Below are 26,488 nucleotides of genomic sequence, written 5' to 3' on the forward strand. Positions count from 1 at the left end.
AAAGCAAATTGTGAAATTTCGATTTCCAAACATAAATATCTTGATAATCAGACAGGCGATCGGCATGTAAAAGTCATGGGGTTCCTGATTGACATAAAGGTTTATAATTATCATTGCAGCATGAGCTAAATCCAGGATTTTGTTTCAGAATCTGAGACAAAGATACCCAATCCCTTTTAATAGATGGAGATGCTGACAGTAGGTGATCCATAACTTATTGGACTAAGGTTCAAATTTGACTTAGTCTGTTTTCCTGAATGTTCTATCATCTTCTATTAATAAGAGCATCTCAATACTTAATAACCTGTCAAGTCTCATTAACTTGTCGAGTGGTTTAAGGCGCTTGACTGGAGATGCGAAGGTTGAGGGTTCAAATCCCGAAACGGCACTAATATCCTTTGGCAAGATATAAACCTGCACTTGCTACTCTCCACCCAGGTGTTAAATGGGTACCCGGTAGGATGCGACCGTCATTGTCGGTCAAACAATTTTTGAGCGTCAAGTAACGCCTGGCTTGAATGCTCCCCAGGGAGTGGAGATTGTGCACACATTGTGTGCAGGCAAATATTGAATCCAATGACCGGGGTAATAGTATATTTGTAAAGCGCTTAGAGACATTTGTATTAAGCGCTATATAAAAGCTAAATATTATTATTATTATTATTATTAAAGCAATCATACGGCAAGATTAATGCATCACATCCGATACAAGTAGAACACCACGCATCAATAGTCAGTACTGCAGTCTGTATCATACAATATTTACAAGTGAATTAGATCATGATTTAAATCTTCATTTACAAGTCATATCATACAAGGTCCATGTTTTGGTCTCTGATTCTACAATCTAACTCCCATACACACAACCTGCAGCACAATACTTAAGGAGGTAGGAATCTCTAAGAGAGAACCAAAAATCAAAATTGTACCTATTTTTTTCCAAAATCAAATTGACAAGGATACTGGTTTGTTTTACTCAATTACCATGACAAGACCTTGCCATGTACATGCAGGAAAACCATATGTTTTGTAGAATATGGATCCTGCAAAAATGACTGAACAGAGAAAAGGGTCCAGCCTGAATTCATACAAAAAGGCCGGAAAAATAATGGTAGCCCTGATTTTAATTCCTGGATAACATTTGTACTTCATCCCCTGTAGGGAATATACTGAACAGAGAAACAAATGCGGAAGGCTCGTTGATATATACGGGTTAGACTAAGCACCATACAAGTTCTACATTTTATTAGTGATATCGTTCGTACTTATAAACATGTGTTTAGTACGTCCTGCCCTTTAAATCTGTTACGAAATTGAAAAAACAAACCAATTTTGGTTCTCCTTGTCCTTAACTGTTCACTGATCATATACCTTATCAATATATTTCTCAGGACAATTCAAATTGCATGATGGGCCGTGCAAACTAATCACTTCATCAGAAAATGCTTATTTAAAAGGGAAAAACAGGAAAAATGTATTGGTCATAGCGGACATACAGTGTAAGGAATAAAATAGCAATAGCATGGCATAGTCCATCATTGAATTTACAAAGGGATACAAAATAAGATTTTTTTTGTCATAATCCATGCAGTACATTTGACATAAATATTATTTTATAATATATCTATGTTCGTTAATAATACGTTGTTATTAGATGTGAGTCAGCTGTTTACTTATACAAAATAAAATACTGTCTTCTTTATGATAATAAAACAAAAAGCTAAGGTACATAGCAAAGGGTAAAAAATTAAATAAAGAGCCCCTTATGTAAAGCCAAAGTTAAAAACATGCTTTGCATACGATATAACAGTCATCTTCTTCCACAAACTGACTGTTACCTTTAAAGGACAAATGTAAGTCTTTTAAAATCAGGTTGGTCTAGTAATGAATGTCATACTGGTTTCTTTACAAGTTTGATGAGGCTATGATCAGCGATCAAGACTCTTGAAATCTTTATAAATTCATGGTGTCATTCCTATGATCAGAAATTGAAATCTCTTTTTCTATGATCGGAGAACAAGGTCAATAGATATTCAGAACTACTTTCTGAATCATAAAGTTCATATTCATTCATTGCACCAGGTATCCCACCTTGCAATGGCATGTCAATTACAGGATTTGACGAGACAGGGGTAGTGCTGTAGCTTGGATCCCACAACAGTCTCAAACTCACCCTTCTAAAAAGCTACTGAGCCGAGCCAATAAAAAACCAGACCAGGAGGCAAATCATGTCAGCTCGAGAACAAAGGTCCAGGTGATTTTTTAAGTAGCTCAGTATGATTTTTGTACTCGTAATAAATGTAAGTGAGAGAGATATACCCAAGAGAGCGAGATAAGAGTACTAATATATCTATGGGCCTATGATGCATCATATGATCATACATGGATTAAGCCTATTAAAGACATGGATAGACAGGGTCAGAAAAGGTCTTGGGAATAACCATTCTGATTATTGATCCAGCTGTGTCCCAAATTGATTCACCAGGCCAGTCAAGAACTAGAAATATTACGTTCTTAATCTACCCAGTAAGGATTTTTAAAGATTAGTGCAGGGATGCCATTTAGAATCAATCAGAGGGCCTGAAAATCACATAGAATTGATTATTTTGTACCTAAAAAAGGCTTTTTCTATGGCCTGAAGATAGATTCAAGGGCCTGAATTCAGGCTTTTGTCTGAAACTTGGCATCTTTAGTGAGCTGGACCAGGGGGGCGTTTCACAATACTTGTCATCAGTGACAAATGGCAGTTTGTGTTATAAGCTACTGAAATCCTTGCTTCTGATTGGTTATCAGCAGATTTATCACTGATTTTTGTCATTTGTCATTGAAAAAAGGCTTTGTGAAACAGGTCCCTGAACCGTGATTTGGCTACCTCGCTACAGCACTGGTTAGGGAGTTGTTCACCTTGACATGGGATCCCACACACCTAGTTTGCCGTCCTGGAATACAAGGTTCCTGGTGGGGTAGGGCAGGGTGGGGGACTGACTGCGCTGGGTTGATGATGGGGTCATGGCAGCATCGGCTGGCAAGTCGGGCACTACGGGCAAGTCCTGGAGGAGCAGAATGAACGAGAAATGGGTTAGAAAAGGCAAGTGAGAGAAATGGGGAAGGGGAAGAACAGAAAATAATAAATAATTATAGGCATTTCTATAGAACCGTCTATCTAGAAATTCTATTCCCAGGCGCATTATTACCCCGGCTTTAGCCTAGCTGCCATTACAGCGCTCTAGCATTTCAAGTAATTTATTCCTGCCAGGTACCATACCCATTTACATCACCTGGGTTGAGTGTGGCAAATGTATATCAATGTCTTGCCAAAGGACATTGTCGTGGCGGGACTCGAACCGCTGACCTTGTGATCCACAGACTGGTGACGTTTCCACTCGACCACCAAACCTCTACACTTTTCACCTTTTAAACTTTTTCATTTCTTACCTGTTGCCTAGCAATGAAGTTGAGCAGCTGCAGCGAAAGCTTTCGACTTGAATGAAGTAAGTACTCTAAGCTCTTCTTCTGGCACAGCCGCTTTTCAGCTATCCTCTGGCAAACCTCCTGATTGACGAACTCATCAAAGAGAGGGACACCAAAGCTAAGGTCCAGGAGAGCCCAGTTTGATTCCATCTCTTCTGAAAGGACCCTGTCATTCCCTTCAGGCACCTGAAGAATGAAAATCATAAAAACTATTAGTAATGAAAATAATAACTTTTTAAAAAAAATCTTCTAAAGTCCACTCCAAATTTTATTAAGTTAAACCGAAAATGGAATTTTTTTTTGCCTAATTGATCGTGAGCCACTGAGCAGCGCCAGATCAACGTTGCTCTATCCCTTATTGTTGAGTCATGCATTGATAACCACAACATTGATTGAGGAGATATTAGCAAATACAAAAAATGGTAGGAGAGAACCCCAGGTTGTTGTAATTACATTTGTTTTTCCCCTTCCAGAAATAAAAAATGCTAGATAAAAGAATAATTACATGCTGTACATGACAGTGAAAATTGATATTTGAATCAAAGTTTTGTAGTGACTTTTTTTTTTTCTCAAAAAGTGATAAAAATATAAAACATTTCTTTTAACTAGTAAAAAACTTCAAAGCATGAAACATTATGTTTTCCACAATATTGATATTTGAATCAAAGTTCTGTAGTGACTTTTTTTTCTCTCAAAGAGTGATAAAAACATCAACAATTTCTTTTAACCCGAAAATAACTTCAAAGCATGAAACATAACAAATAAATTAAGATGTTGGGGTTATCAAAGCTGTCTGTTAATAAAATAGACATTTGAACCCTTTGGGTCAACGAGTGAACAGTTAAAATGACGGTTAGCTTGGATGATCCCTTGATTTTGAATACATACCTCTCTCGTTTCCAATGGTAGCTGCATTAAATCTTTAGCCTTCTCTATATCCAGGCTCTCGCTCTCTGCTGCCTGTCCCCCTACTGCTTCCTCCAACCCCGGACTCTCCTCGTCATCCGCTGCCTCGCTGAGCTGCGATGCGGTCAACTGATTCTGAGCATCCTCATCATCCTTGCCTTCAGCCTTGGTCTCTTGGTTGCTAGGTAACGGGGTCGGGGCTGAGAGGCAGCCTGATCTGAGGAGGGTGATGTAGCCACAGGAATGTGTCAGGTCGAGCTCCTCCTCCAGTTTCTTGATTGTTTTGTGAGTGTGCATGGAGCTCCTTGTTAAGTGACCTGCAAAGCCGGGAGAAGAGGAACAAAAATAAATAGTATACAAGTATTGACTGCTTTGAGAGGCCTGGCTGTTTTAATAGGCTCCTCAAGGGGACATTGCATCCTGCCATGACCCTGAGACGCGCAATTCTTACCTTATCCTTTTCTTGAGTAACGATTGGTTAAAACATCACAGAAGATCGGAGACACTTGTCTGTTAATCTTAGCTGGAAAGATGACTGAATATTTCAATCATTTAGGAATCGCAGACAAAAAGCACTGTATGGTATCCGTGCTTGCACAAAGTAACTTTGAACATGTAAACCAATGGGAATCTCATCAAAATTTCACTATTTTCCCGGTACCCGGAATCTTCTGTACTGTGCCCTATAAAGACAAAGTCGAGGGGGATAGTGCAGTCCCAAGATCACCCGGGAGCTATATTTTTAAATGTGACCTGAAAAAGTAGGCAGTCATTATTTATTTTATATACTGCATTCCCCATTTTCAATTCTCAAAAAGAAAAATTTTAACAAAATATGTAGGTCAAAGTGTAATTATTTGTGGAGTTGAATGAAAATTTACCTTTCTAAACTAGAGCATTTATTCATTGCGCCGCAGCGCAGATCCATTGATAACTTTGGGTGCTACCATCGCATCCTTGCATCGTACGCACAAATAGAACTGTACCTGGTCAACAATTTTCGCTATACTGCCGTTTCGACCAATCAGAGGCCTAGGATCATAACATGTGGTATATCATAAATTGTAATAGACATTTGATCATTATCACCTTGCAACCCCTCATTCATATCTCTTCCCATCTTGAAAAATGAAAGAGTACATGTACTTTTCTTGAATTTCTTCTCACATCTCCAGTATCATGTTGGTCGATTCAAGAGGTTCTTTTGAAGTTCTTTGAGACTTTACTGTTAAGAGTTTATAATGTTTAAAGCACTCCAAAAGCAGAGTAGAGAAAGTGTGCCAAGATTACAGCATAGGCTACAGCCATTAGGTCTGTCCATCATAAAATGATGGATAAAATACAACTAAAGCACAAGAGTTACATGTATCTACATGTGTATGTACATACCCTTTCTTGTGCTTTCATCAAGAGGAAATGGAACACATATTGTCTCCCCATCTCTCAACCAGCCGTGTGCCTGGAAAAGAAAGTTAATTTATCATGGTCATCATCTTCCTCGTCCTCCTCATAATCATCATCAACAGTATCATCATAATATTGAAGTTACTACATACTGAAGGAAATTAAATGTAAGTACATCTGTCGACTAGCTTCAACATAAATAGCATTTGCAACCAGTAAAAAGTGTCTCTTTCTCCCTTTCTTCCTCCCACTCTCTCTCTCTCTCTCCCTCTCCCTCTCCCTCCTTCTCTCCCTCCCCCTCTCTCTCTATCTATTTTTCTCTCCCTCCCTCCCTCCTCACTCGCTCTCTCCCAATTTCTCTCCCTCTGTCCTTCCCTCTCTCTCTATCTCTTCCTCTCTCTCTCTCTCTCTCTCCCTCCCTCCTTCTCTCCCTCCCACTCTTTCTCCCTGATAGCTTTCATTCAGTCTGAATCATGTTTGTTGTACCTTAATCATTGTCCTACATGTATATCAACATTTATCAGCAGAAAATTATTGCTTTCGGAGCCCTTGAGAATTGTGGCCCTTTCTTGGGAAGAGATGTGAATTTTAGATGTTTAACCGTTAGTGACCAACATGAGTATATGTTATTATAAGATGATGACATGGATTTTATCAAATGATTGGTTGAAAGCATACACGTGACCAGACATTCATTTTGCCTAACGCCTAATTTGGATAATGACCTGTCAATATCCAATATTAATGACCGGTCATTAGTAAAATCATGTTAAAAAACATCGTTTTATAAAACAAATAAATCATAATCTTATAAAACAAATAATACACATAATTTTGTTCAGGCATTAGTAAAATTACCCACACTCGGTACCTTCAAAACAGTCCAAATACGTTCGGCTACTGCCTCGGGTGTGTTAGACTGTTCCTAAGGTACCTTGTGTGGGTAATTCTTACTAATGCCCTCACTGTTGTGTATTATTTGTATACTAGTTTACATGAAGAAAGGAACAGATGGACGTTTCAGGTTTCAATATAAAGCCTACACAAATAACTAAGATCAAAATTCTTTCTAAATAAAAAAATAAAGAAATTCATAGACTAAATCATTGAATACACTTAAAGGTAAAGACCAGTATTGGAAACGCTCCAATTTCAAAAAATGAAATGGAAGCTCTTATTACCAATCATGTGAAAGAATATGTTTTGAATATTACATGATGTTAAAAATGTTGACGGGAAACCGCCTACTAATTGATATATTTGGTAAATTAGTGTATCTCTTGCCTGTTGAGAGATATGAAATGCATGTGTCGCACACGTGTGTGTAGTCCCATATACATCTCTCTGTGTACAGTGCTTCTACCTTAATGAAGACTTGGCCAAATTTCTTATCATTTTGATGATTCCAGAACCTTGCAGTACATCTATGCTAGATGATCAACCTTTTCTGATCGATTTCACAATGTTTCTTTCACAATGCAATCGCATGACCATAACTGGTCTTTAGCTTTAAGGCTATTAGTTTACATGTACATTAAACATATCAATCAACAGGTAAAGAGCAATAAAAGGAAAGAGCACACTCAATTAGAAACTTAGAAACTTACCTGAATAAGTACAGCAGAGTGAGCGAGGGCGTCGTTTATGGTGAAGAGTGCGTTTGAGGTACTAACCAATCCTGGGTCATGACCCCACGTCGTGATGAGTAACCGGTCATACTCCTACATTCAAGAGGTAGAGAATTGGGAAGAATGGGTGAAAAGTTTATATTTATCAACGGCACTACTACCCGCTATCACTGCCACAATGTTTTTGGGGAAGATGACCTTTCGATCAACATATTCTCCCTTTCCATCATCTGGATCAAACTTCTCGAGTTACAGAACCCAAACTAATCTACGTCAAGACGTCATTGAGTTTCTAGATGTATATGAGCAAGTCGAACTTAGAGATAAGTTCAACTTAGGATCTTTGTGAAAAACCCCCCTGGATGGTTAATCATTTGCTGCCCCATTTGTTACCAATAAACCTCAAATTACATTAGAATTAAAATTTTACTTGATATCTAGCTTGATCCAAGCTCTTGGACAACTATCAACTTAAAAATATAATTATGGTAGTGGGCCCTCTATCATGGGGAATTTGACACCATTCGTTTGTTTACCCAATAACAGGTGTTGTCAATCACCAGGATTAGCCTTCAGTTTTACGACCAGCAGGCCTAATGCAATGTACTGCATTTTCCATCCATCCCCTCATATGGTAAGTCATTATCTTACATTTCCCTCACCCTAAGACTCTCTGAGAGACTAGGGGATATTTCTTGATGGGACCACACGTTTCCTGTGTGCAGACTTGTACGCCCATTAATGGTATTTCCACCAAGTCTGGTGTCAGCGAATAATGAACTTCTGCACAAGGAAACTGACGACCATCTCCCTTTAATATAACCATCAGCTACATTAATCCTGTAGACGTGGTCAATACCATAAGGCATGTCTTCATCAGCTTGAGATTGCTAAATAGCCCGCTATTTCTGATTTGGGAAATAAGCCCAAAGTTACAAATCACGTCTTCATCAGCTCAAGACTCCACCTTGAAACTCACGCTCATGAAATTAGCTCGAGATATTTTGCTAAGCGTTTGCGCATAGTGCGAACCTTCGGGGTGATGAAGACGCACTGGACAAATAGCGGGATATTTTGCAAACTAGCCCAAGATATCCTTGGATGATTATCTCGACCAAATATCCCGCTAATTGCAACTGCGGGCTGATGAAGACGCAAATTAGCTGGATAATTTTACAATCGGGATTGTTAAAATAGCAGGTTATCTGGCAATCTCGAACTGATGAAGTCAGGCCTATATGGGTAAATAGCTTGGACTTGCCTACACTGGAGTGCCTTACCTGAAACATCAGTGGTAGATATCTTAATCTGCTTCCTTTGACTAGAAGCAATGATGAAGGACCACTCTGTACCACGTGATATAGGTAGAGCTTGAACCACACTGAATTCACCTGGAGTAATTAAACACACACAACACAATATAACAAGGACTCTCTGAGAGAGTAGGAGTATTTCTTTATGGGACCACATGAACTACCTCGGAATGGACCTACATGTAAAGCCGTCGGTCCTCTGGTTGCTTACTAACAAGCATTTATGCTTTATTAGCAGTGAGGTAAAATAACCACTACTACTACAATCAATCAATGTAGCCTTTCATTGTCAAAAAGGGAAAATCTTATTCAAATTCAAAGCAGTATTTTTAGTTTGTCATATTAATGCATATTTTACAGTAACGGAATACATCCTATGAAGGCTGATCATTGGACCTACAATGTGTCTTAGATGTCTAACTTCCCTGTCTATCAAATAACCCACATGGCTGTATCGCATAAATATATCTACTCTCTAAGTTATCTTCCCGCCATGCAGACCTGGGCCTGTTGCAAAAAAACTTAGCATTGATGGTAACTTTGCCATCAATGGTAACTACCCTGGAAACCTTGATTTTGATTGGCTGTTGAGCCCTGTAACCGTGTTAGTTGCCATGGATGGCAAAGTTACCATCAATGCTAAGTTTTATGCAACGGGCCCCTGTACTTTCAAACAACGTCACACAGTATGTCCAAAAAATGATACCACAGCAAGTTTTCAGAGAATAAACATTGTCATTCCGTCTGCTAATAAAAGGATATATGTAATGAATAAAGATGAATACCTCTGGTATAGCTGGTCCTATATGTTGTGGGGTACAGCTACTGATTGGTCGGATCTCATTGCTAAGAGGAGCCATCGATACGAGAATACTGGAAACAATATCAAGACACGGAGATATCAAACAGGGAATATATACGTGTACATTATGTTCATGTGCTAAATTCTGTTTTTATTGATAATGTAGACACATGGCATAAATCTAAGCATTAACACTTTAGAAGAAAAAAAACTAAAAAGTATGTACAGTGTAAAAAGCATATAAAAATGTTGTGATAAATTTGAAAGAAGAAAAAAAAATAATGTGGTCAAAGAAACCTGTTAAAGACCGTCAATACTACTGGGCCAGAAGGGATTAGACCACACAGCGAGGTCACTGACAGGTGGCTATCTCAGCTCTCAACTAACATAAGAAAAAGAGGATCATGGGGGACCAACAGGCACCGATTGGGGAAGTTTTCTATATACAGGGAGCAAGTAGCTACAAGTAGGACAGTGGGGCTTTAAAACAAATACAAAATTGCAAGCAAAAAACGTTATTAATGACTGGGTGTTTTTTAATTGCAAAAGACTTGATATGATGTTACATGGTTTTGAACCCAGGACTGCCCGGTTTTGAGACCGCTGCTTTACCACTGAGCCATTGCGCCTCATTTGATAGTCTGCTGGAGATAAAGCTCCACATTATAGGGTGGACAAAAACAGGCAGAATCATAGGTGTAAATGTACATGGGCAATTCCATAAATTAGGGAAACACTTTGTGACATTTTTGGTGTCCCTGTTACATAAGGAACCAACCCCTAGTTGTGGCTCTGAGTAAAGACTTAATTAGTGGAGTGAGATTGTAAAGTGATTTTCAAGCATAATATTGCATCCTCATACCTGGAATCACTTAACAATCATACTCCACAGAGAAATAAGTCTTTACTCAGAGCCACAAACACGTGTTGGTTCCTTATGTAACAAAGTGGGTCCCTAATTTACGGAATTACCCACATCTGTACCACTTACACATGCTCAATACACGATGAACATGACAAACAAAGAAAGAGGACAAAATATACAGTTCCTCATTCTACCCTCAACAATTGCTATGGTAGGCAAAGGAACATCCCTCCACTGCTATTATGTAAAAATGTGTAGAACAGGTGTCACATGCATATTCACCTGTTCTACACATTTTTACATAATAGCAGTGAAGAGATGTTCCTTTGTCTCCCACTGCAATTGTTGAGGGTAGAATGAGGAACTGTATATTTTGTCCTCTTTCTTTGTCCGTCATATTCATAGTGATTGAACCTTCACTTACTCATAGTTCTTCTGCAGTACCCTGGCACATGTAGCTGGTTCTAGCCCCAGTAAACTCTCACATCTCAGCAGGTCTATACCCATACCCTTACTCATACCATCAGGGTCAGGGGATATGTCCTTATTGTATCTGAAAAATGAGGAAAAGAAGGATTTTGATAATGACGTTCAGTATTGACTACACTGCATGGGCCATGGGCACGCCTATAACTTACTTTCTGGGCCCCATTTCACAAAACTTGTCATCAGTGACAAATGATAGTTCATGTTGATAAGCTGGTGAAATCCTTACTTCTGATTGGTCATCACCAGATTTGTCACTGATTTTTGTCATTTTTCATTGAAAATAGGCTTTGTGAAACGGGTCCCTGGTCAGTAGCAAAAGCACAATGCAACACTTCCCATCTTATTCTCATTGTCCTTTATTGTCTTTGATATAAGCTTTGAACACTGCATGAAGGCAAATGAGTATTATAAGGTGATGATGTAGATCCTAATCAAATGATTGGTTGAGAGCGTACACATGACCAGTCATTTATTTAGCCTAACACATAGTATTGATAATGACCAGTCATTAGCAAAATTATGTTATAAAACATAATTTTATCAAACAAATGAAACATAATCTTATAAAACAAATAATGCCCTCAATGCTGTGTATTATTTGTATATCATCAAGAATGGTGAGTCAAACAAAAGGATGTTTTCAAATTGCTAATACATGTACCCTTATTTAATACAACAAATACTGCACGTAAATATACATATTGTACATTACCATCGTCCTAAATCAAATTCATTCAACATCTGCATATGGTGAAAGAAAACTCAAGGAAATTTGGGGTATATTGGTTCATATATTTGTCTCACATTGACCTTCCCTCCCATGTTATGTACTACAATCGCTGCCTGGCATCTGTTGAAGCCCTCGTATGTATCAATTATCAATTCACACAGAAATCGACTAATGTACAGTCAAACCTGCTTAAGCGACCACTTGTAAAGAAAGACCACCTGTCTGTAAAGACCACAATTTTTGTTTCCCCTGAATATAGTCTCTCAATGAAACTGGTACTAAAGGAAACTGTACATAAATACCACCTGTCTATAAAGACCACTTTCATGTTTCCCTTGAGTATTCTTCATATATAGGTTTCTGTATACATACCTTAGGAATGTGATTGTGTTTTTGAGAATGACAGCATGCTCAAAGTAGCGTTGAGCTTCTCCTTCTACCACACTATCCTTTGGAACCTGACAGAAGAAGATATTGAAGGATATGTTACATTACACAATGCACATTCATTGTTCCATACATGCATGTACATTGTACATGTATTAAATGTACTTGGGGAGAAAAATGGACACTTTTGATCATTATTACATGTGTATACATGTATCTGCTAGTTTATCATTTTGTTTTTTAAAACAATAATGTATATATATGTATTTGCTTACTTATGATTCACTGTCAGAAAAATACTTATTGTACTTTATATCATTATTGTTATTGAAAAGTTGTATACTTACATGAATGCAGAAGAAAATAAAATCAAAATCAAAAAAAGAAATGAAATTTGAACAACACAACAGTTTGCAAAAGATGCAAATCTGAAAGACCTCAAATCTACCAGGACTTAAACTAAGCATTTCAGCTGCAATCCTAGAGCAACTCTTGAAGCACCAAAAGTTGATGGAAATGACAGGTATGCTCTCTTTCTCAACATAATTCGGGGAAATCCCATGTAATTCACACTAAATTTTCCACCATAAAAGATTCTAAACAATGACAATTTATTACAAATGATTTCTACTTTACCCGATCTAGCTCAGCCAGAAAGCTGTCCAGCGACTCATCTGAGAGTTTACCAACCTCAAACATGGTGACTGCATGACTCTTTAAACCCTGGAGATAAGTGATCATGAAAAGGAGATGGGAGATCATTTCATGAGGGATACTTGATGACGAAACACAAGACATCAAAATAAAGACTTTGTATGAAACTGAGACTAATACAGGAACAACTGTTGGTTCAGGGATGCAGGGAACTTATCAATATTCTGAAGATCTATGATGGAAGGCTCAGGTCATATCATCCTCTGCAGAACAAAAGTGAACACGTAACTATGTATTTAAAACAATAATGGAAAGTTTTCTCTGGCTATTCATAATCATAACAAAGTAATAATACATTCTTTACAAGCACACAACACATCATAATATTAAACGTCTTCGGTGCTTCTAAGGAGCTTTAGAACAGGACGTACATGTAAATACCAATGCATTTCTTTTTTGTCAACTGTTACCAGGGCCCAGTGGACTTCAGGGCTTGAATCCTAGAATCTACTTATTTCTTCTAGGTAAGGGTGCAAAAAAGGAGATTAATGACTTGCGAAAGGGCAAAGAAGCTGTGCTGGACTCAGACCCAATGCTTGCATCCCTAATCAACTGTTTCGAACATTTGACTTTGACTAAAAAACAATTTTTTTTAGTGTTTTTATTCAATAGAAAAACTTTAACACAACAAAAAGTACAGGTTAGATAGCAGATGAAAACATATATATCTAAAAAGAAATACATCATACAATATATCTGCATATGACTTTGACTAAAATTACGGCTACACCAGAATAAAGAAAAAGGGAATTCTTCTAACCGGAGATAAGTTTCCCATCATGAGGAATGCTGTAAGGGTGGAATCAAAGAGGAATGCTATCCTCTTGGTATGACCTCCCGTCGCTGTGATCGATGATGACGTGACATCTGACTCGTCGACGCTGGCCATGTCGAGGGTGTCTATGGAGCCCTCGTTGGAGGGGGAGTTCTTCTCTGAGTTGCTCGTCTGTGCAGCTCCCCAATCAATCAGGAGAAGATCATCTTGAACTGTGGGCCTGATAATAATATAAAATACAGAGAGAGGGTAAGAGAGAGGGATAGAGAAAATAGTATGACAAAGAGAGGGGGAATGAGAGAGAGAGAGAGAGAGAGAGAGAGAGAGAGGGGGGGGGGGGTGAGAGAGAGGGGGATGAGAGAGAGGGGAAAAGAGTATGACAGAGAGAGAGGGGAATGAGTTTGACAGATAGAGGGGAAAGATAGAAAAAAAAGGATGAGAGAGAGGGGGGATGAGAGAGAGAGGGGGATAAGAGAGAGGGTGGAAGAGGTTGGCAGAGAGAGAGGGTGGAAGAGGTTGGCAGAGAGAGGGGGATGAGAGAGAGGGTGGAAGAGGTTGGCAGAGAGAGGGGGATGAGAGAGAGTGTGGATGAGAGAGCGAGGGGGATAAGAGAGAGAGAGAGAGAGAGAGAGAGAGGGGGAGAGTATGACAGAGAGAGGGGGATGAGAGAGAGGGTGGAAGAGGTTGGCAGAGAGAGGGTGGAAGAGGTTGGCAGAGAGAGGGGGATGAGGGAGAGGGGGAGAGTATGACAGAGAGAGGGGATGAGAGAGAGGGTGGAAGAGGTTGGCGGAGAGATGGGGATGAGAGAGAGGGGGGAAGAGAGAGAGAGGGGGATAAGAGAGAGAGAGGGGGGAGAGTATGACAGAGAGAGGGGGATGAGAGAGAGGGTGGAAGAGGTTGGCAGAGAGAGGGGGGTGAGGGAGAGGGGGAGAGTATGACAGAGAGAAGGGGATGAGAGAGAGGGTGGAAGAGGTTGGCAGAGAGAGGGGGGTGAGAGAGAGGGTGGAAGAGGTTGGCAGAGAGAGGGGATGAGAGAGAGCGGGGATGAGAGAGGGGGATAAGAGAGAGAGAGAGAGAGAGAGGGGGGGAGAGTATGACAGAGAGAGGGGGATGAGAGAGAGGGTGGAAAAGGTTGGCAGAGAGAGGGGGATGAGAGAGAGCGGGGATGAGAGAGGGGGATGAGAGAGAGGGTGGAAGAGGTTGGCAGAGAGAGGGGGATGAGAGAGAGCGGGGATGAGAGAGAGAGAGGGGGATAAGAGAGAGAGAGGGGGGGTAAAGAAAGAGAGAGAGAGAGGGGGAGAGTATGACAGAGAGAGGGGGATGAGAGAGAGGGTGGAAGAGGTTGGCAGAGAGAGGGGGATGAGAGAGAGAGCACATGGGAGGGTAAGTGATTGAGATATAACAGAAAATGTGGATAAAGCAAAAGGGGACAATCATCATGGAGGAAGAACACATACATGGAGAAAGGAGCAGTTAAAAGGACAGGATAACAAAAAAAAACATAGAGCACCACAAGAAAGAGATACCACAACATACAGTATAGTGTAAATAGAGGATGACAAACAGTACAAAATGGAGTGGGGATAGGGAGGGAACAAAGATAATGGTCAATCATCATGGAGAAAACAAGAGAATAAGGGAAGAGAGATATGAAAATGTTTTTTTTTAAACACAATAACTGTCCCTAAATGAGTGCACTTAGATAAAACACTGAATAAATAATTGACATTTAGGCCAAACAATACTGACATAAACATTGACATACTTTTTGGTGCCATTTGCCTGGAGAATGTCTTGCCATGAGGGATGTAAGGCTTCCATGTCTAAGTCTTGACCTTTCCTCCTAGCAAAGCCCAGTCTGCAGTACATTGAGACAGCATTCTTCACCAGGCCTAGGTCAATCTGTAGCACGTTGGAAAGCTGGAAGATCAAAGATAAAGCGGCAAAATGTAAATGAACAATATCAGTTGTTAAACTAACAAATACATAAATAAACTAGGGTAGATATATAATTCTCCAAAGTAGAGTATATGTAGAAAATATATGGGATTAGCTTGTGATAAATAAGACTACAGAATACTGTGGAGTAATAAATACGTATCACAAAAGTTATCAGTAACTGTACATGATATGTGAGAGTACACACTACAGTAACAATTAACATATGAGAGGGAGGGCTAAGAGAAAACAAGTCCCCTGCTAAACTTAATCTACCATCGGCTCTTGTGACAGCACTAGGGTGGAACACGCTTCACACTCGTCGACCAATGCACCCTTCTCTACAAGATCCATCACCGTCTTGTCTCCATACCTGCACCAACTATTGTCATCCCTGCTACATACTTCGGAAGACACGACAACAACCTGAAGTATGTAATTCCTGTTGCAACTATCGACTCCTTCAAGTTCTCATACTACCCAAGAACAATACGGATCTGGAACCATCTGCCAGGCTCAGCAGTCAATGCAACAGGAATAACCAACTTCAAGGAGGCTGATCTAGCCTCCATCAGAATGATGCAGCCCCCTGTTGGTTCTCACATCATATAAGCTTACTAAATACTAGCTTGGTTTTTACTTGCACTGGACTTAGTATATTTTACTGTAAATTAACGAGTGCTTTGTCCACACACTATTCCCGCAATTCATGACACTCCTTGTAGTTACTCGCCTCACCTACCACCCCAGTATAGCTTCCTGAGTGAGCTGCCAAAGGGATTACCCAACCAAGTACCAAGTACCATACTTTTTGACACCCCACACTCCATTGTAAAAATGTGCCCAAATATGTACTTGTGTATCCAAAGCTAAATTTTAGAACTGTTTTTTTTTTCTTTCTTCTGTTGCTTTTAAGACACTCATGTCGCCCCTTTTTCAGACAAGCCCACTCACAACCCCCCCCCCTTCCTCCTCCCCTTTTCTCTTATTTTGCCTTACCTCTGCTACTGTTGTATGTTCATCGATGGAGACAAAGATTTTGTAGAGGAGCTTCTCAAAGTAATCTCCTTGGAGACGATTCATAACAAAGCCTTCGAGAGGAGGTACTGTATGCGATCATGAATTATAAAAGATGAAAAACTATTTGGTAAGAACATCAACAGAAAGTTGAAAATTACAGATTGTGTTTAGCCCTTGTGTTAAGAGTACAAACATTAAATTAAAATATGCTGCACACAATATGGAATTACATAATTTAATGGGTGACATATCAACTATAATTAAATGTACAACTCTTGATGAAGAATGGTGACAAATAGATAAATAACGTGTTAATTAATGTCAATTGTCTTTATGATGGATCAATACTGCAGTTAAACCTGAATATAGAATTTCTTGATGGAATAAAATGCCAACTATCTAAGGAAAGGCGATCTTTTTTTTCAGCTTCTCTTTCTTAGTTTAAAATTAACAACACCACCCAATCGTAAGTGCATCATTTAATGTATTATGATTAACAGTATCCATTTCTAAAGGACAGAATATTACCATGTACATGAATTATGAACGCAATACAATAAATGTTGAATGTATTGAAATCAAGTTTCCACAATACCTGAGATATAGTCATCATCTTCTATTGGTACATCCACATACACAAGACCTTTCAAATACAATTCTGTAAAGAAAAAAAAAGTTAGCAGCAGTGACATCAAACATATAAATAATGAAAAACTAAATTAAAATTCTGATTATTACAAGGGTTATGTTTCATCCATACAATTGAATTACTATCCAACAAAATAATAATAATAATCTGGATTTATATAGCGCTGTACAGATATTATTACCCCAGTCATAGGATTCATTCACGCACAATGTGCACCATCTCCACTCCCAGGGGAGTATTCCTACCATAAAGTCACCGTGACGGCATAGGCAATTACTAATACAAATGTTTTCATCATCCCCCTAGGTCTCCATTTCTCTGTTGGGTATTAGGGTGGCAAATGTAGATCAATGCCTTGCCAAAGGACATTAGTGCCGTGTCAGGGATCGAACAAGAACCTTTGAATTATAAGTCAAGTGCTTAAACCACTCGACTACGACACTTCACAATCTATTCAACTATACAATGTACTTACTATGCACAACATAATAATCCATTGCACCAGCCGGCTGTGAACCTGTATCAATGATACGGTCTATGGCATTCTTCTCAGCTATCGATACAGTCTGGTCAAAGATATGAAGAAAAGAAACGATATAGAGAGTCAATCACAAGGAATGGTGACACAAGTTTATAGAGAAAAGATAGAGCATAGCATTTATTGTGATGAAATATCCATAACATGAAGATACAAATACAATAATAAAAACAGGGAGTTGAAGTCTAGAGCGAGTCTGATACTGGGTTGATGTCTTGAATGTACTCTCTAAAATGTCTATTGAATATCTGTCTGGAATCCAAGAAAAAACTTTTCATAAAAGGTATTAAAACCCTCTACTGGGAGTTGGTCAACCTAGAGTCCTTGACAAAATAAGGTAAATTACAACCAAACTTTTACTTAGTAGTGGGGAGTGAGTCTATCATCTAGAAGGAGTGAAGTTGTGATTAGGAAGACCATGACTTGACCAGTGCATCTCGAACTTAATACTTGGATGTTACATAGTTTTGAAGAAATGTGAAGTTTGTCAACATTTTAACTCCCTGTTATGATTTCCTGCAGAAGCATTAATAAAGTTTTGATAAAGTATTCATGAACAATTTATCATAACATAACACTAACCAAACTCATAACTTTCACCCAGCACCAAACACCATCCCTAGCCTGAACTTTCATTAAAAACCTGTCCTTTCATGTAAAACACTATTCATGTACACCAAACTAAATACGCCTTCTCATCCTTAAAGTGACTACATGTATGTCCTATTTGCAGGCAATAACAATAAAAAGGTTAAATTCCAATTTGATTTGGAGGACAATGCTAATTTAGAAGTTCCCTCAAAACGAAAGGACTTGAAAATGGCTTTTAGTGGGAAAATAAAGACCATTAGTTGGCAAATCGACTTAAGTGATTGCAATCACCTAAGTAATGGTCTGATTTTCAGACCCTTTTACCGAATGGTTGTATGTTTTGTGCTGCACAAGATTCAATCAATTTAATTTTGGCCATTACAAGTAGTGGATTATTGATGTAGACAAATGTACCTGTCTCAGCTCATTCTATGTATGTTATTACCTTATTTTCATCAACTGTACATGTACATGACATATTCATAATCCCTGCAAAGTTCTACAGAATTTGATGTTGGCTGCAACAGGGACATATTATCTTTAAAACTTGGCTTCTTACCCTTATATCATCCTCTGTGATGTAGCCAGCTTGCACCATCCACCATGCTTCCACAGACACATCTTCTATTGGCTTGCCAGGCAGCAGGTCACGAATCGGTTTCCTCCGGAAGAATTTCTGCAAAACAACACAAGCCCAGGTGATTATTTACGTAATGTGTTATAGAGGATGAGACATGCCCTGATTACACATGCTCTGCCAGAAATTACTCTGTGATCAAAACTATTTGATTTCCTTCAACCTTGGACCCAATTTATACTTAACCCTAACTATAAACCTAAACATACTCTAAACAAATAATATCAACAATAAGTCTAACCCGATATCATTGATGAAATGCAGCCAAGAATGAATACGGGATACTTGAAACAAACCCATTGTTGACACTATACATTTACCCAATCAATCTATAATTAATATCAGTAGATCATGAGTTGGTTAAGTGACCGAGATCGGACGAGAGATGCATGACACACACAAACATCATCCGCTGGTATTATACAGTGCTATCTCCTCCTGTAATTCTCCATGTACATCACAAATATTTGGAAAGTCATTTTTTTCTTTTTTTCTGAAACAATGAATGTATAATTTTGGAAGCTTTGTGGCTATAACGGTTTGAATTTTACTTGAATGGAATTAATGTTGACTTTTAGAAGTCCTTTCACCTGTAGTTCTAATTGTATACAAGTAGAAACATGTTTATTGCATTCTAATCAGTCAATCTGTCTGCAGATATTTTAATAATTTCTTCATGTAAATGCTATCAGAACTGGATGCATACAACAAGAAATACACATTGATCACACTTTTGTACTTTATAGGCTTGCATGTCAACAAACTCGGGGACAAACTTGCATACACTTCCATAGACCACATGCACGAAAATGGGGCAAGAGCTGTTACAGTATTCTCTATATTGTGCAACAATAATTATATTGGGTGACACAGATGTTAAAGGAGAACTAACCCCAAAGAATATAGGTATTCTGAAAAACAAGATAAATTCCTGCCTTTTGATGTACAATAAATCTTACAAACGTGTTATCAGTGAACAAATAAACGGGGGCTCGGGGCGAAATAGCCCCCGATATGCCCAAAAGAGCCCCCGAAATGCCCAAAAGAGACCCCATAAATTTACATGGAGTTCTATGGAAAACAACTTTTAGATGTTATTTTCAGGCAGGCAAGCTTGAAAAGTAGCCCCCGAAAAATAAATATTATTTTTTTCCTTACATGTTATTGTACGAGTGTAAGAGATATATAAATGAATATTTCTTAGCATAATGCCTTTTAGCATGACATGGGCGCAGCAATGTTCTTGAAAATGTGACGTACCAGGCGGAATTGTTCATGTATCATGTATCATGCACCAAGCTTTAATTGGAAAGAGTACCTACATGTGCACAATGTATACAGTGGGATCTAACAGAAAACCCTTTCTATGATGGGCTAGTAAACTTCATGTTATAAATGTAACATATGTTTGCACTAAAAAGATTTTTGTTTAAATGCTTAAATCTGAAATAGACTCATTTGTTGTGTATTTGTTCCCATGGATATACATGTATAACTAATGGCATCCTGTAAGTCCCCTTTAATAATTGTCTGTAACTGAGTTTCACAGGTAAAGTCACTTCTGCAGGTACCAGGATTTGACCCAATACATTCAGTACAGTTAACACTGAATATATTTTGAGCAAACGGTACATTTCCAAATCTACCTTACTGCATGAGCATTGAGTAGTATTAGTAATGACGAAGTCATTCATTCTAATGAATTCTAAAGGCAATGTTATTTTCACATTTCCATACCTACATTACTGCACGAGTAGTGAGGAGTATTAGTAATGAGTTAGTCATTCATCTTCAAAATGCAATGTTATTGTTTTCACTGAATTTAAAAGAAGAAAAAATCAAATTGCAAAAAAAAAAGGCAGGAAAGCATAACATTTCCTATTTTTATAACCAAAAATAAAACAAATTTAGTGTGTCTACCGGAAGACCAAATTTGGATAATACACTGTATTTGTAGAAGTAAGAGAGGTATAGAAATGTATGCTTACTTTGTGATTTCCACTACATGTTTGCAAAATTTACACATGCATGTACATCTCTCTTTTTTTCCTTTTTGTTTTGACTATATCAAACACCATATTACAAATACAGGAATGGACGGTCTTACATGCATGTACAAGCAACAACAAAATACTTTTTGTGTGAGTTGTTAGTTTTTTCTTACTTCAGATAGCAGTTAAGCAAGATTAATCTTTAACATCAAAACAAACACCAGATTCTGCAAAGTACAAAATGCTTCGAGCTGGTAAATACAGGTATAGACATTCAATCATCATTGTTTGATTTGTTTCCAATGTGCAATGTATTACTTCCAGTCATTAAATTAGTCACAAAAAAGGAAATTAGTAGCTGCATGGACGAGTATTTGCTCACAAAGAAAACATAACATGTTATAAAATTTTAAAAATTTCATTTGAAAGTCTACAAAAATGTGCACTAAACAGCCAACTGCAATTAATGTACAAACAAAATTAATTCTTGATGTGCAATATTTTATATTTTATAGAGTTAAAACTAAATGTATCTTAGATGTTGATTAATTTGTGCTGAGGGTGCAAAACTTACTTGAATACTACCAGAACGATTAAGGGAAGGCTATATATGAAGTAACAGGAAAATGTAAAACACTTAACGATTATAGTTATTACATTAGTATTACAAATAATGACATGGTATGAAACTTGAATGATCTGTATTTAATCTGAAATAAAATAAAGTTCAAAATAGTGTGCATGAAAACGAACATCTTTTCCATGGATTTTCAAGATGGTAATAATGATCACTTGGATTTAATTGAGAAGTATCAATAACCATGCAAATAATGATCTCAAATACGGAAACCTGAGATTATGAGTTGGACTAAATAGTTGGAACATGAAGCATGATTATATATTGAAACTGTCTCAGCTTCTAAGAAATATTTTTAAAATCAATGAACCAAAACTCATATCTACATGTAAGATGCTCAGTTAGTTTCAATGCTTCCCTTTATGCATTCAAAGACACAGCACTTTCAATCTCAATAAGTCTCAAAACTCAATACAATTTGGCAAAAATTCTGAAATGTGAAAGCCAAAAATTATCTGCAAATTTTACCTTTGAGGACCTGCACTGATTCATGATTTCAATATACTGGTTCCTGCCAATACCAAGTAATCTTAAACCTGAAAGGCAAGAAGAAAAAAAACAGTATGATTTGAAGAAGTTTCATTTTTTACGAAAAACTAAAATTCCTTGGGAAATTGATCGATTATTAACTAGAATTTGCATTGTTTTACATAAGTATTGCAAAAAATGCACATAAAAATAACTGAAAAGACAATGTGACTCATCTTTCTACACCTCAGAACTGAAATGCATTTGACTTTGAGGTATCCTGCTTTCAATTGTAACTTTTAATGCAACATGCCCCAATTACCTAAAATTACCCGTAACATTGTGTCTGTGTATTTTAATATTAAAGATATATTGTGTGCAGTGCACGTACAAAAAAAGAGAACATTCCGAATGAAGAAGAGTCTTCCAAAGGACAAACATGGATTACTTCATCCATCTCCCATTAACTCCATGAATGCTGAATTATTTAATCCCTAGATGCTTACTACAGGAATCATCAGGTTTCCAAAGGAAATGGGTTAACTTACAATCAGCAGCTGTGAAGTTGGGCAGTGAGTCGTAGCTCTTTTCGCTGGACATGATATCATGCATCATGCTCAGATAGTAAGAGAAGGGCGTTATCCTCAGCCCTTTGACGGTGATGTCTGATAGGTGATAGGGGTATAACATCAAGTGATCTCGGCTGTACTTGAGCAGGTCTTCATAGTACTTGCGATCATCCTTCTTAACTTGCCGTACTGGGTGCAAAAAAAGGAAAATACCAGTAAAACCAAATTTTTAAAATAAAATAAATTATATACATGTAAATAATAAGTCAAATGATGGAAAGAGAGGGAATGCTTTGTCTTCTATTTAAAGTTCAGGCTTAGTACTATGTAACAAGTTTCATAGCTCTTTCAAGTGCAATGGGGCAATTGTATAAGATGAAAAAAGCAAAGCGCTTAGAGACATTGTAAATAAAAAAGGCTAAGCGCTTTGAGACATTGTAAATGTAATAAGCGCCGAAGCAGAATGTTATTATAATTTATTATCAAAACAGGAAAAAAAAGCAATTAATGAAGAATGATATTGATAACCAACCATCAAATTGATACATGATCTGCATTAGTAATTGCAATGTTGTTTTAAAGCCATAATAAAATGAGATTCATGTCTTACGTTTACTTTTCTGACAATGGTTTAAATATTTACAATAAAACTTGTTTTGTTTGTTCTTGTTTTGTTTTTGTTTTTATAAGGTTTTTTGCAATTTGGGGGGTTTGGTCTGAAGAGCGCTGTCTTCAATGAACAACAAAATAAAACACTTTTCTTCTTATTCTTATAAAGTCTGCAAGTACTTACTGAGATTGCCTTTGAAACGAAGCTGGTTTTTGATGCTGTAGCCGGATACACATTTCTCATACTCCTTAGGGGAATGACCCAGTAACTGCAATGAGCATAAGAAAGGATATTGCCAATAATCAGTAAAAATTTAAATGGGACAATAACAAAAATGTTTTAATAACAAAAGAAGGTCATGATGGTTAAGCTGAACTTCTTGAAGCAAGAAAAAGCCTAACTCCAGGGACCCCCCCCCCCCTACTCATCTGACATCGAGCGAATCACTGCTTTGCATCTGCACTGACTTTCATTTCTGCATTTCTTCCTTGGCCTCCAACTTCCAGCAATTCACTGCTTAGCCCTGTAGCGCCACCCTTCTTCACTTCTCTTCTCGTCCGAGAGCATCAATATCTTCAAGAGCCTTCGCGTCAACATCGCGTTCTTCACGGCTTTTTAGCCACGAGTCGCGTCTCCGCCTTCAAGCCTCTGCATCATCGAGAAAGCCCCTTTTTTGCTCATCCACCATCATCATTTCCATTGGCATTGGACTTTCTATGTCATTTCTACTTTGTAGTGTACTGTAGTAGACCCCAACTAAGCTTAATTTATTCACTGCATTTATTCGTGTACCAATTTATCTTTGTAAAAACTGACATGTCAATATTGCACAGTGCAATATCCTTGATTCTCATGCATGTCATTTCTGATACATTCATTTGCCTGACTATACACTTGCTGTATTTATACCTCAATAAAATAACGCAAAGGGAATCAATTTATCATCATGTGATGATGCGTTTTATTTAATTGTCTAGATCTAGACTAGCAACCTTGCAAGTTGCATCCTCATCGTAGATCTAGAGTAAAGGAGCCCGTTTTCGGCCACTTAAGACAAAATCCTATTTTTAGGACCCTTTACTTCCTATTTATTATCATTTTTTGTTCAAATCATGAAGCAAATATTATTATTATTTAAACAAACAAGAATCCCAGAAAAAAATCACGAATTGCCATGACAATATTCATTTCAATTTTCACTGTTTCGGAGTCAGTTTTCGGCATAGCGTACCAGTTTTCGGCCGCATGTACAAAGTCAATAGGAAGCGCGAACACGCGCCGTGCGTTTCCGCGCTGATCTATAGCACTAGTGGGCGGAGCAGATTTCCCACGCCGGAGCTCCCCGGAGCTCGCCAGGCCGAAAACTAATACTGTGGTGATCGGATATTGGAATCTGAATTAGACAGAGATATCGTGTGTGCGTTGCGGTGTGCGGCTGCATTGATTTAATACATGCGATGAGATACTTTTGAGCTTGCGACTAGCACAAAATTGGGCTCTAAATCTGAAAAATACTTGAAATAAAGCTCATTTTATGGTACCCATATTTCTTACAGTAATACAGACACGCGTAAGATACTCAATTTTTCAGATTCGAGTAGCGGGACCGCCGATTACATCGCTAAAATGTGATATTTTAGGATATATTTTTCATTGCAAATGTGGTTCTTCAGTGACACTGGCATGGTATGGTATGTGTGGGATATGTGTTATGCTATTATGCGATGTATTTTAGAGTGATTTTACCTAGACCGAAAGCTTCAGTCTCTATACCGTCGGTTGTTCCACTGAGACTACGTCTGGCTCCACTAGACCTCCGGTTATAGAGACTGAACGATCGCCTATGCCAGCCTATGTTGACGATATCACGGCTATATTTTAGCCGTTAGGCCCCTCCCACAAACATGAACAAACTTGCCACGGCCGTATTGTTATGCTCCCAAAATCCCCCAAAATGTCATTTTACCTCGTGCATATCCAATTTTACATTAGGCGTAGGCTATAATACATCGGTTCCACTTACTAACTTGATTGAAATAATCCGTTTAATGGTCCCTTTTAAGGAAATTATGGGTCAAAATCGACATCCATGTTGAAAATCTTGCAAGCCGTGTTAAACTCTCGCTGCCGTCAATCTCATCCCTTCTAGTCTACGCCGAAGGCAAAATGACTATGAAGGAAAAACTGTGCGCCATCTACACGTTCGTAATGGCGTTATCACAGTTTTTCCTTCATAATCATTTTTGCCTTCGGCGTAGACTAGAAGGGATGAGATTGACGGCAGCGAGAGTTTAACACGGCTTGCAAGATTTTCAACATGGATGTCGATTTTGACCCATAATTTCCTTAAAAGGGACCATTAAACGGATTATTTCAATCAAGTTAGTAAGTGGAACCGATGTATTATAGCCTACGCCTAATGTAAAATTGGATATGCACGAGGTAAAATGACATTTTGGGGGATTTTGGGAGCATAACAATACGGCCGTGGCAAGTTTGTTCATGTTTGTGGGAGGGGCCTTACGGCTAAAATCTAGCCGTGATATCTTCAACATAGGCTGGCATAGGCGATCGTTCAGTCTCTATAACCGGAGGTCTCGTGGAGCCAGACGTAGTCTCAGTGGAACAACCGACGGTATAGAGACTGAAGCTTTCGGTCTAGATTTTACCTTGCATCCAACCAATCGGCCGAAAACTGGAGCTGGCCGATTACCGGCTCCTTTACTCTACTTCTCTAGCTAATAGAGTTACGTTGTGTGATCAATGAACATGCTTGACAATCACATTCACAACACTACCTCACATGGTAATTCTATAACTGCACTGTTAGTACTGTGCAATGTTGCATGTTGGTGCATGGTGATCGATGGTGAAACTGAAGCCCGGAAAGATACATTGGAAAGCAAACATATAATTCAACGTGTGGGACTCCAATAATAAGAAAGATGGACTGACCTGCTTAATGTTTGCCGGAAGTTTCCCCCAAGGGTAGTTGTTTCTGATGTGAAATTCTACTTCTGAATTCATCGCTGTAATCTTTCATAACATATTGTGACTTTTAATAAACAAAAGTGACACATTTGGTTAAAAAGATGGTTTTAATCAGCTAAATACTTATGATGTCGTACGGATTGAGTATTGCTGAATTTATGTCAATATGTGAAAATAATGATTAATACATTTTAGGTAACATTTCTCTATCATTTTGATAAAATTTCAATTGAAATTTTTTATTTTAGAGTTAAATTAATTTTTTTTTAACGGAATATTAGATTAATGATTTTGTTAAACTTAAAATTATTAAACATATAATTAAAAGTATGGACAACTTATTGAGCTTAATAGTTCGTTGACCT

The 26,488-nt window shown here is 38.1% G+C and overlaps 1 protein-coding gene across 2 annotated transcripts; it reads right to left on the reverse strand.

The window, feature by feature from the left end:
* Nucleotides 1-572: 572 nt before the first annotated feature.
* LOC588308 (protein FAM91A1) lies at nucleotides 573-26,287 on the reverse strand. 2 transcript variants are annotated; one of them, XM_003729246.3, is made up of 21 exons: nucleotides 26,088-26,287; nucleotides 23,316-23,400; nucleotides 22,502-22,711; nucleotides 21,954-22,021; nucleotides 21,423-21,452; nucleotides 18,780-18,896; nucleotides 17,567-17,657; nucleotides 17,038-17,100; nucleotides 16,422-16,528; nucleotides 15,250-15,404; nucleotides 13,470-13,704; nucleotides 12,632-12,718; nucleotides 11,981-12,066; nucleotides 10,814-10,942; nucleotides 9,508-9,595; nucleotides 8,690-8,800; nucleotides 7,389-7,502; nucleotides 5,767-5,836; nucleotides 4,360-4,694; nucleotides 3,436-3,657; nucleotides 573-3,050 (listed from the first exon to the last, which is right to left on the reverse strand). In XM_003729246.3, exons 1-21 carry the CDS (start codon nucleotides 26,157-26,159, stop codon nucleotides 2,901-2,903), a joined length of 2,625 nt encoding a protein of 874 aa, XP_003729294.2. In that variant the 5' UTR covers nucleotides 26,160-26,287; the 3' UTR covers nucleotides 573-2,900. The 2 variants fall into 2 exon arrangements, with proteins under 2 accessions (XP_003729294.2, XP_793091.4); XM_787998.5 differs by lacking the exon at nucleotides 21,423-21,452.
* Nucleotides 26,288-26,488: the final 201 nt, after the last annotated feature.

This window comes from Strongylocentrotus purpuratus, unplaced genomic scaffold (assembly GCF_000002235.5).
Source record: "Strongylocentrotus purpuratus isolate Spur 01 unplaced genomic scaffold, Spur_5.0 spur5_scaffold_13, whole genome shotgun sequence".
Lineage (NCBI taxonomy): Eukaryota > Metazoa > Echinodermata > Echinoidea > Camarodonta > Strongylocentrotidae > Strongylocentrotus > Strongylocentrotus purpuratus.